The sequence below is a fragment of the Tachypleus tridentatus genome, chromosome 2, assembly GCF_004210375.1.
Source record: "Tachypleus tridentatus isolate NWPU-2018 chromosome 2, ASM421037v1, whole genome shotgun sequence".
Classification (NCBI taxonomy): domain Eukaryota; kingdom Metazoa; phylum Arthropoda; class Merostomata; order Xiphosura; family Limulidae; genus Tachypleus; species Tachypleus tridentatus.
The window spans coordinates 64,579,477-64,591,870 of NC_134826.1; the positions used below are offsets into that span (position 1 = coordinate 64,579,477).

The 12,394-nt window shown below is 30.7% G+C and overlaps 1 protein-coding gene across 1 annotated transcript in view; it reads left to right on the forward strand.

Annotated features, from left to right (window-relative positions):
• The window catches only part of LOC143244014 (importin subunit alpha-3-like), a 41,053-nt gene that overhangs the window by 11,933 nt on the left and 16,726 nt on the right, over positions 1-12,394 (forward strand). The window contains exons 2-7 of the mRNA XM_076487956.1: positions 304-515; positions 5,836-5,928; positions 6,691-6,776; positions 6,995-7,081; positions 7,277-7,491; positions 11,592-11,654. Coding sequence (XP_076344071.1) covers positions 304-515; positions 5,836-5,928; positions 6,691-6,776; positions 6,995-7,081; positions 7,277-7,491; positions 11,592-11,654 — 756 coding nt within the window. The remainder of the gene's footprint in view (positions 1-303; positions 516-5,835; positions 5,929-6,690; positions 6,777-6,994; positions 7,082-7,276; positions 7,492-11,591; positions 11,655-12,394) is intronic.

A 12,394-nucleotide genomic window follows, 5' to 3' on the forward strand; every position in this document is an offset into this window, starting at 1 on the left:
GTGGTCTAAAGATCCAGAGAAGTTCTTTAATATGATTATTCTTTTTTTTAATACTTGGAGAATGAAATTCTTATACATGTACCTTTGATCCCATTTAAAAGCTGTCTAATTTTACATGTTAATGTATAATGTTTAATGCTAGTAAATGTTTTATATAATCAGAAGTAAGCAACAATTTTTTTTTTTTTTTAAATTTGGACTCATGATAAGGAAATAAAACTTTTGGAAGCTCTGAGATATACATTAGTTTTATATTCTGACTTGTTTGTGCCTTCCAACATTTTTTTTTCTCATGAACAACAGGAGATGAGAAGGAGGAGAAATGAAGTGACAGTAGAATTGAGGAAGAGTAAAAGAGATGAGTCTCTCTTAAAGAGAAGAAATGTTCCACAAGCTGATTCAACCGATGAAGATGAAGCAGATCGAAGCCTTAACCATACAAATCTTGAAGTCATTGTTCAAAATGCCACTAGTCCTGAGCCTGGAGTACAGCTTAGTGCAGTGCAGACTGCAAGGTATATATTGGCTTAAGGCTTATGTCAAGACTTGTATTTCGTTCTGTTTTTGGCCCCATGTTTTATGTTTGGATAACATGAATTAATTTCCTAAGTTAACACTTAGTTGACCTGTGTTATGTTATAGAGTGCATGTGTTTATAAACCCATTTGTTTAACTTTGGGTTCTAGTATAAATTTTAAAGAAATTGTTTTTTATGCCAAATATGTATGCTGTTGTACTATGAGGAGCTTGTATTTACATGCTAATTTGACATTAATTTAACATTTTCTATCACTGTGAATAAAAAAAAATCATCATTTTAAGTGTATTGTCACGTATAATATACCTACAATATTTTAATCATTTTGGTCTTTTTTTGTTAAGTGCTAAACATTTTTTATTATTAAGAGCTCACATTTATGAGAGAGTTCTTTCAACCAAAGTAACAATTACATATGTTGAATAATTAAATAGTATCTGATCTAAACTGTGCTTGCTTGAAGAGTATTTGGCTAGTTCTGATAGCCCGATACATAAGATTAATTTAGTTACATGCTCTAATGTAACATGTGGATCAAGTAACTTTTGTTTCTATCCTTTGCAAATTACTGTATTATCATTACAATTTGTTGTTGTTAATCAGTTACAAGAAAGTAAATGGCATTTGGAGCATCTTCCATTTTCTATTTGGGCTTTATTGTGTCTACTAACATTTGTGTAAACAGACAATTAAGATAGCATTGCTTAATATTAAGGAAGAAGAAATGTGCTGATTTGTAGGAGCCATTAAACAAAATAATGTATGCAAAAAGTATTTGCATACATTATTTTGGTTTGCATTTGATCTTAAAGCTCCACCTTAAGTGTACATGGCCATGAGTAACAAAAATCCCATTCAGTTTACCAAAAAAACCTAACATCACTAGAGAAAAGACAAGTTATGTGGTATTTGTAAAATCATGTAATTCAGTGATGTTTACATAAACATGGCACTTTGAGAAGTATTCATTTTCTGTAACCACAAGATCTGGCTTCAATTTCCAGTGAAGTAATATATTTAAAGGTGTGAGTACATGTTTGAGATTGCACTTTCAACATAGCAGAGACAGTGAGAGTTGACACTTGTATAGCCAGATGTTACAGTTCTCAGTTGGTTACAGCACAAGACTTGTTCAGTGTGAACTTCTGTATTTTACACTGTAACGGTACTAGTTTGAACTAAGGTGTTATGAGTTTAAACATGAAAAATGCACAGATTGTGATATGGAAGTAAAAGTCTTTATAATTAGTTTTATGTGACTAATAGACTTGTATTTTTTAGGGTAAAAAGTGGAATCAAGGTGTGAATTTTCTTCAACCCATATATTTACGCAAGACTATGCATCTGAAGTGCAAAATAGTCTCACACTTCTGCCATTTATGTCTGGAATGTCAGTTATTTGCAGATTTTCAGATTTTTGAGTTTTCTTCCAAGTCTTTGATTTTTAGTGGCCCCATGTTTCTAGACATCACCATAAATGGGAGTTGATTTTAATTTTTCTTAGTTTTTCTATTTTTCATACCTTTATAATGACTTGTTCACTCCTTTCATCTTTTACTCAAACCATATTTACTTTTATGACATGCTAAAGGTATTTTGATATTTATGTTCTCAAAGCTTTGCATACATTATTTTCATGGAAGGCTTTATACTAAAGCTTTTTTTTTTTTTTATCTTTAATTTCATGAAACATTCAAGGGTTCCACAAAAGATTGTTTATGTATTATGAAGAATCACACTTTTTTTTCTTGTTTCAGCTACATTAACAAACTGTCTGATGCTACTGGTCCATCTTGTTTTCTTTGTCCCTGAAAACCCTGAAAATTAACTTTGGTTTATGTATCACCATATCCTTCATAAGGCAGTGCTTTTGTCATCGGTCTCAGTGCCCTTCAAATGGTGTTCTGCAGGTCAACATGTTAACTAATCTGAATGAATCAATTTTATTTACATCACATTGCTGTTTCTTCACCTTTAGGTTTAATTTTCTTATAGTCATTGTTCTTTGAGTCAAATCAGATCATTAGTAATTAAGTTCTTCACTGTTATTTACTCATTCACCATTTGAGTCCACACCTGTGTTGAGCATGGTAACCCAAGTATATCCATACCACTCAACACACCTTTTAACAGTGACAGGCATCTGTTTTATTAAACTAATCATTGTCTATCTTTTCATAGTGTGAGATCCTTGTTTCGGTGGATTCACCTTGTCAGAATTTTCTCATTAAATGAAAAATGTTTTTGCAAGTCCTAAAATGTAATATTGATATAAACATGAAACATCAGTCTTCACGTGCTGAATGATCAATCTGAGAAGCACTTAAAGAAAAAAGTTTTTCATTTTATGAAGGAATCCCCCCCCCAATTCCCGTGAATGGTTGTAAAAAAAAAAAAAAAACTTTCTCCACTGAGTGATTACAAGAAATATTTCAAGGATAGGAGCATTGACAGAGAAAAGCATAAAAAACAAATATTTATGTATTTTGTTTTCATATATACATGTATATGTGTACCACGTATCAGTAGTCTATAGATACACAATTTTATTGTACCTTGTTAAATTGATTTGAATATCTCACCCTTGGCATTTCTTATAGAAATAATTGTCAAAAATTTCTCACTTCAGTAGTTTTTTTTTTTCTTTCATTCAGCAAAATGGCAAAGAATGGGTGGCATCCAGTGTACAAAAATCTGTGCAGCTACTTCAGCAAACTTCAGTGCTCTGTTGCACTGAATCCACTCATTGCGTTAATATCAAACTTTTTTCTTTTTTCAACACTGCATTGCAGTCAGTCTCCTTTGCATAAGATTGAATTGTTACAATGACTGTCTGCTGTTGTTACATATACCTCTTCACTAATGCTGCATTGATAACATAACGTCTTCTGAAAGTTGACAATAGATGCTGATTGGTGGCTGATAATACCTTAGCAGTTAATTTCCTCACCTTCATATGTACATCCCTTTCATAGCATTAAAAAAAATTGGAATTGAAATGACCATTTTCCATGTGGTGTCTTCTAGTTCCAAACAAATTTCAGAAAACCTTGTAATTTTTACTCCTATCTTTACTTAACCTTGTTTGGTCAAGAGTTTTCAAGACCATCCCTAGGTCTGTCCAAGTTTTTGATTCTCCCTGGATGTTCATTGACTAGGGTGATTTTCCAGATGAAGGGGAGACTCACTATGAACATATTCAGTCATTATTTGTTACTAGCTTCCTTTTCTGTGTATTTTCTACTGTAGGAACAGAATAATGCTTTAGTCTGACACTGAATGCCAATTATGTCTGCAACCACAACTGAGAACTTCCATGACATCCACTCTACTTTTATGTATTATTTTAAAGATGTTCTTGGGTGGTGAGGTACTCTGTTGAGAAGATTGCCTTCCTGAGTAATCTCATTTTGGTCCATTGTCTAATGAGGTTGGTTTGTTTCAATGATTATCCCTTAAATTCAATTTACTCTGGTTCTGGATTCTGTTTGGTCGCATCTTTTATATGTTGTGGTCCAGTTTAATTTCTTGACTAAGAACCCAACTTCCTCTAAACCTGTGGAAAGTCTGTGATTTGAATTTTAAATTTTTATAATTGAAATGAATCTCAAGTAGGTGCTTAATCTTAAATATAATCCCACAACCATGAGACCACATTTAAGAAATCTAAATTATAGTGAGCAATTGGGAAAGTAGAGGGAAGAAGTCAAAGGTGTACCTAACACTTCCAGGTCTGACAAAATCAAATCTAAAAATCCAATACAGCAAATGTTTTGATACATGCACAATACATCATGTAGAATATTGGACAGTAGAGAAGACTGAACAAGTTGACACTTGTACTGCATTATTTAAAAGATATTCAAAACCTTAAGTCAACATGATTGCTGACAGTGTGAAAACAACTCAATAAGTAAAGAATTTTACTTTTTTAGGGATACTTTGTAATTATTCTTAAGTTCTAAAGATGTAAAATATAACCAATTCTATTTTATCAGAAAGGGAATTATTGGCTACTATTTTCTTTGTCTTTGGAGCAGCAGTATATTTTTATCCATGTTTACTTCAGATGTTTAAAAAAAGGAATCTGATTTGCATATATATATAATGGAGATCATGAGAAAATAGGATTCATGGATCAGGTGACTGAGTACAAACAATTGTCACATGTGTGGAACCCTAATTAAATTTTCAATGCTCATTTTACAGTAAGCTTTTATACCAGTTGTTTTATAGTTCAAAACTGGAAATAGTTCTTCTTTCAGGGCCATAAAGTTAAATAATGGCTATTTAAAGAAATAATAATTGGAGGTTTTAGTCTTGTTTCATATGTGCTGTTTTAGTTGGTTTTGAGTTCTCAAGTTGTTTAAATAACAAATTTATTTAAGTGAATTTTTGTAAGTTTGGATTAAAGCAGTTCTAAGTTGGTTTTAATATCTTGATCCCAATTGTTTGTTTGTTTGTTTTACATGGTAGATGGCTCCTCCTACTCCTAAAATTAACTTTAGAAAAGACCTTATAAAATTTCAGAGTAAGATGTGAATTCTGGGTTGGTTGACTGCATCCAGTAGATGTGAGGAAAAAATACATGTTGTGTAATATTCACTCCTCAGTTTGACTTTAATTTTTTTCAATTGTGAGTAACTGGTCAGTTTCATCATGTTTCTCTGACTTTAACATTAAAGAATTAGTTTTTAATGAAAAGATCATCACATTACAGTAGGACTGCTAGTGATGTCTTTCACTTTTGTTTAACAGCAGTATCATCAGTTTAGAGGGAAATATATTTAAACAAAATATGTATAGTTAATATAAAAAAATTAAAATAATTCTATCAGACAATCAGATTAGAGGCTAATATATTTAAATAAAGATGTGTGTAGTAAATATAGAAAAATTAAAATAATTCTATCAAACAATACAAGTATTTGGGAATTCTTGATGCATTACATAACAGTTGTATGAATCTTTGAAGTGAAATCTAGAATGTTGTAAGAAAGAATTCTTATAGTTTCTTGTAAATAATCTTATCTAGTTAACTGTTTTCAAATAACTTGTATAAGCATACTTATTCTGTCACTCTTTTTGACTACTTTGTCAATTTTTTATCACAATTTCTCAACTTTTATTTAGGTAAAGTTGATGCATAAATAATTTGCTCATAGTCCTGTCATTTATAAGCTTTACTGTTGAAATATAAAACCAAGCTCATTGGTTTGCAAGGATAATTATTTAATTTTGTTGCTTATGTGATACTATTCTTTCAAATACTTAACTTTGGGTTTAAAATTTTCCAGAAAACTCTTGTCCAGTGATCGAAATCCTCCAATTGATGACTTGATCAATTCTGGAATACTTCCCATCCTGGTACATTGCCTGCAAACCACAAAGTATGTATGTGTAAAGTTCTATACATCAGTGTATTGGCTCAGTTTAGCCATTATGAGTTTTCAACTATTAATAATCAAACTGTATTTGAAACTTCAAGTTGCACTCCAAGAAAAATGTTTGCAGACCAACTATTAAAGTATAAATGAAAGTAGTTTTGCTCTGATAACTTTTAGTCAGATACTTTGATTTTAAGTCGAACGTCTTTAACAATCATTTTCTTGCAGTTGCCCGTAAATAACCTTTGATTTGAAAAATGAGAATTCTTGATGACCCTAAAAAGTTTGCTAAAAATTATTTGAATTACTTTTATTTATATCTCTTACTGGATGCTTATTGGACATGTAAATATTTAAAAACTTTAATAATATATATATATTCATCTACAGATGTTTGTGACTGCTTTATTGATTTAGCCATTTCCAGCCCAGTATCTTACTTAAAAAAAAAAAAGAAGAAAGAAACATGAATGACAGAATTGAATTTTAAGAATTTTTTTCTCATTTCTCTTCTCTTAATTGTGATTCTAGCCCCTCCAAATTTAATTTTGATTTGGGAAATAATATTTAAGCTACCTATTTGCATAAAGAAAATTTATTATTACTGAAACACAACTGCAGATGTGTAAACTTTTTTGTAGATGTTTATTTTTAATTTGCTACCAAAAAAAGTTTTTAAAATATTGTTTTAAGTGGTATGCAAGCGTAGTTTCATACACACTTGTAAGTTTTTCTTCAGTATTTTTTTTTCTCTCTGTTTACTAGTCCTTCCCTTCAGTTTGAAGCTGCATGGGCCTTAACCAACATAGCTTCTGGAACATCACAACAGACACAAGCTGTTGTTAATGCAGGTTGGTTGTTATAATAACTGAAGTTTTGTTTGTCATGTCCATCAATCTCATTTACAGTAAAGGGTTTTTGACTTTTTACCAACATCAGTTAAATTTGTATGTATGTATATGCATTGTGTAGTGTAATTAAACTTTACTTAAATCTAAAATAACTTAAAATACTAGGTATAAATTCTAGATGAATTCCTAAACATAATATTTGTGTTTCAAATGTCTAGGTGCAGTTCCTTTATTCTTAGAACTTCTGAAGTCACCCCATCAAAATGTTTGTGAACAAGCTGTATGGGCACTAGGAAATATTATTGGTAAGTATTAAATTGGGTTTTAACGTGATTTATATATCTTCATGTTGTACTTGAAAATAAATGCTTTTTAAATACTACTGTGGAAAATTTATAAATTATAACAACAATTACATTTTTATTAGGGTTGTTACTTTTATAAAAGACTAAATCAAAATTCCTATCTTAATAGAATGAACTGTTTCTGAAATTTTGTAGGTGATGGTCCCCATCTCAGAGACTATGTCATTAGCTTAGGTGTTGTCCAACCATTACTGACTTTCATTAAACCAGATATTCCACTTTCTTTCCTTCGAAATATCACTTGGGTTATAGTAAATCTCTGTCGTAACAAAGAACCACCTCCACCAAAGGATACCATCAAAGAACTTCTTCCAGCATTGTGTGTGTTGATAAATCATTCTGATATAAATGTAAGAAATACAGTTTTTGGCTTCATAAATGTATGGCAGATATTTGAAATTACACAGTTTTGTATGTTTTAAGGTGTAGTGTTAGAAATTACTCCTGTATATAAAGGTATTTTTGTTTGTTTTAGAGATGTTAATATTTTATTGCTACATAATTAGAGACAGAGTAAATCCTTTACAGCAATTTTTAAATAAATCTGTGAGGCTGAGTAAGGTTTGTATTTGTATATTTGGAGCAGTCTCTGTGTAACCATCATGAATTTCATAGCTCAATGCAGCTGTTTACTTAGCCAAACTACTAAAAGGTTGAGTGATAAGATTTGGTAATTTTGGCATTTAATTGGCTAAAGATAATTTTAATTAACTTTGTAACAAAATAACTGTAATTACATGTAAAAAGATAATTTTAAATTAACATAATTAAATTTCAAAGCAGAGAGCCAAGTTTTTGTTGAAAGTTAAACCACATATAGAAATAATGAGGTTCATTTAGAAATCATGCCCCCATAACTATTGAAACCTGGGTGTCTTGATCCACTGCAATTGATTTAAGGTTCATTAAATTGCATTAAAATATATCAGATTGAATACTTAGGAGCCTGGAATGACTTTTTACAGATTTATTTCAATATGTATTTGTAAGAACTTGCAAGTTTTGAAGATATTTTAATTACCAATTTTTGTCTTTCCACGTTATTTTAAAAATGTAAATTTTATATTTCTTTGGATGTGAAAAGTAATGCTTGTAGTTTAACTGTGTGTGTACAACAACTAGCATACAATTCTTCTTTACTTTGCCAAAATTTATAAGCAAGTCAGTTTTTTTTTATACCGTTAAGAAGGCTTCACCTTAAGTATGTAACAACTTGTAAACACGAGTGCAAAATGACTTAACAATGGCGTTGTTTTGTTCAACAATAAACATTTTTCTCTTATACCTCAATTTTACAATTCAGATTGAGTATAAAATTACAGTTAAAAAGAAAACAGAACTGTAATTGTATCTGAAACTGTTAATAGAAACCTTTTGTTTAAGTAATATATCACAATTCTCAGCTTTTATCAGTTTGTTCTGATTTTTACATGAATCTTTGCTGAAGTAGAAGCCTGTTTGGTTTTTGCAAGTTACAGTATTCATGATGTACTTGCATCAGTAACTTGTTTACTTGAAGTTGAGATATATGCAGTTACATCACATTATGATAGTTGGGGGTTGAGAATCAGCAGTTGACTAAAAGCGATAATGCTACACATGTATTCAAGCTACAAGAACAAGTTAGCATTGTTTTTATCAAAACTGTTGTGACTTTCCTTTTATTGTGGTGAGAAAAAAATTCAGAGAATTCCCAAACAATGATAGTTTCATTGGGAGCATGCCATAATTTAAAAAAGAATATTTTTTACACAAGATTTAAATATATAAACTTTTTTTACTGAATGAATTTCAACTGAAACTTTTCCCTAAGGAAGAACAACTGAGCTTATTTTCTATAATTTTTTTTTAAATTTAATGAGGTAGTTTTTTTAGTTTTTGCACTTGATGGGTTGCACCTGTGTGGCCATGAAAGAAATAAGGATGTATACAGAAAGTGACAAGTTCTGTGTGCTTGCTACCCACTGGCTTCACATTATAGATGAAACATTTGTGATTTCAAAGTTCACTACCTGCTTTTTATTTCTTTATAGTGTGACTTTTTGAATAATCCTTATATTCTCTTGGTGATCCATTAACCCTTTTTGCAACAGGTCAGGGGTCAAAGGGTTAATCTATAACAACAAAAGGGTATGTGTGTGTGTGTGTGTGAGAGAGAGAGAGTGCCAAAGCTCCAAGAAGAAAATTTAAAAACTTTAAATTTTGCTTCCATACTGTGAGTGGAGTCTGTCTGCACCTGCATATTATTACTTATCTGTGTATGCATGTGGGTAACTTTTTAATAAGGCAAGTTAGTGAAAAACACTATGGAAATGAAATAGTTCCTTATATTACAAATAGAAATTGTAGAAAGATGTGTGGATGCCAGCATGTGTTCATGAGTGTTTGTGTTACTGAAATAGTCAAACAAGGAAAGAACTTTGAAACCTAAAATTTTACTTCCATACTAAGTGGATCATGAGAGTGTACAGCTGGGTATCATTACTTACCCATGTGTGAGCATGCATTGCTTGCAAATTTTGGTTTTGAGGCAAACAATAAAAAAAAAATATATACAGGAAAAAGTGGTTCCTTAGCTGCTAAGTTATGAAAAAACCAGTGCATTTTGGTGCCGATGCATTTCAACAATGGTTTTTATATTGTTACTTAATGACAAAAATATAACCTAATACTGTTGTTAGTATATTTACTGGAAGTATAAATTGAAATGTATAAACAATAAAACTGGAAAAATATTTGGTTTCTTAATTTTGCCTCCATTGATTGAAGAAGTTTGTTTTTCATATAAAATGTTGGAGTGATAACAAAATATCTTAATTCAGAAACAATTTGTTTAAAATTGGATCAGTAGTTTTACTTTCATGATATGTGAAGTCTAAGTATCTTTACTAATGCTTGGTATCTGTGTCTTATAACATGCTAAAAATTGCATTTCCAACCAGAATTCAGAATCTATTTTTCTCTTTTAGTAAGTGAAGAAATTTTCTTAGTGCATAACTTACTTGTTTTCACAAAAAACACTACGTTATAAAGTAACTTAGTAATATTGGCTTATTCATGTAGTTTTTAAGCTACAATAATGATGAAATGGTTAAAAGAAAAACAATCTTATCAAAATTATAATGAAAGTAAATTTTATTCAAGTAGTGAATTTCCATTTAATTTAAACAAGTGAAAACGTATTTAGAAATTTACTGTTTCATTTTATCTTTTAGTGGTTTTGCAGAATTATGGGAAACTTTTCCATGTCATTGAAAGATAGTGCTTTGGATCTGAATCTAAAGGCAACTACAAATTATTTTTCATTAATACATTTTGCTTACATCATGGATCAGTTTATAAGATTTAAAATGAGTATGGAACATATACATATGAACCAAGAAGACTGGTTATGAATTGTTTTTTTCAGTTTGTTAATTAAATATAGTATTACGTAAATGTAATACAATGTATAACTCTTGTTTGATGTTTTGATTTATTTTTTTTATAGTGTGATTAACCTCCAGAAACTTGTTGCTGCAGATGTGCACACTGCCATTAAATTTATTAAATCATTCACTGCACTAGCTTAGCCTGTGAAAGCAGTAATGATAACTACAGTGTTATTGTGGATTGCATAATTATAGTATGGGGAATGTTTTTTGCTATATGAAACTTGTACATATAATGCTCTAGAACAAGGTTTCTGATAATGGATTTAAAAGAAGTGTTTACTGTTGAGGTTTTCAGACAATAGCTTTATTATTTTGTGACAGCAGTGTATGGAGAACATTTAACAATTTTGGTAAACTGGAATATCTCAAATGAAATAAAATTGATTGTCAGGGAAATTGAACTGTAGTTTTTTTTGTATTGATTTTAGTGCCTTCTAGTTTTGTGTTGATTGCAAACCTTAAGAAATACTTTTTGTTATATGCCTTTAACTGCAGTCTGAGAAGTGAAAATTGTACTATAACATTTAGAGCTTGTACAAACTATTAATTAATGTTTGATAGTTGAAATAATCGTTGCTGTTAAGTTAGTAAAAGCACTGTGATCACACAGAAAAGAAGTGGGTATTTATCAAATTTATGGCATCAGTCCCTGTTCCTTTTAAGTGAGGTATAGTGCATGTACTCTTTCCACTTTGATAATGATGATGCTGTTGTGTAGCATTTGTCATAGTAATAGCATAATTAACACTGACTATTGATTTGTCATGTAGGATACAGTCCATCTTCAGCAGTTGAATACGGGTGTGTCGTATACAGTGTACGGCATACAAACATTCCATACCTTTAGAGCAACTGCAGCTGATGGGTTAAATAGTGGATATTAGTAGAAAGGTATATGTAAGGTATCTAAATGTAACACTTATTTTGAAATAAAAATGCAAAACTAGTTTGTAACAAAACATTTTGTTTGTTGAGATGTGAATTACAGTTCCATCTATAAATTATTTTCTTTACAGATTCTTGTTGACACTGTTTGGGCACTGTCCTATCTTACTGATGGTGGTAATGAACAGATACAGGTAGGATGTTTACTCGTGATTTTTCTTCCAGTTCAACAGTAAGATTGAAGGCTTGTAACATGTAAACTTTGGTTCCAATCCTTGTAGTAGGCACAACACAAATAGCCAGTTGCCTAGTTTTGTGTTAAATAAACAGAACTTTCTAGGTTTCAAGACATTCCAATATTGATCCCAAATCCAGAGTGCTTGGGACCTGAGCTGTGCTGGATCTTGGAATTTTCCAATTTTCATGCAATTTTGGACTGATGTGCAAATGATGTAAATAAAGAAATACATACATAAAGGTTGTTGTTTACTACCCTTTTTGAACATTTTCATGATGGATCAAGAGGTAAAAATCCAAGTAACACAAAGGGAGGGCTGCATAACCAAGGTGATTTCTCCTCAAATTTTCATCTATATTCTTTGTAATTTTTTTGCCAATTTTACAAAATTTATTGAATTTTATTACGTTGTAATACACCAAGCTAATCATTCATTTTCACAGATCTTCATCTTTGCTAAGATTGTTGCTACCATCAGATTCATTTCATTTCATTTGCTTCATCTTAATCTGATTCCTTCATGTCATCATCTATCCAGTCTTGCTTAGGACATGCAACATTTTTAGAAACCTTTAATGGTACATTTAATATTTTGTTCTTAGTTTCTTGCAAAATATCTAACAAAATTGAATGTGCAGGAATATAATGTGGAATCTACTTTTCTAGAGGTATTTGGAGGAAAAGGTGTGCATTATA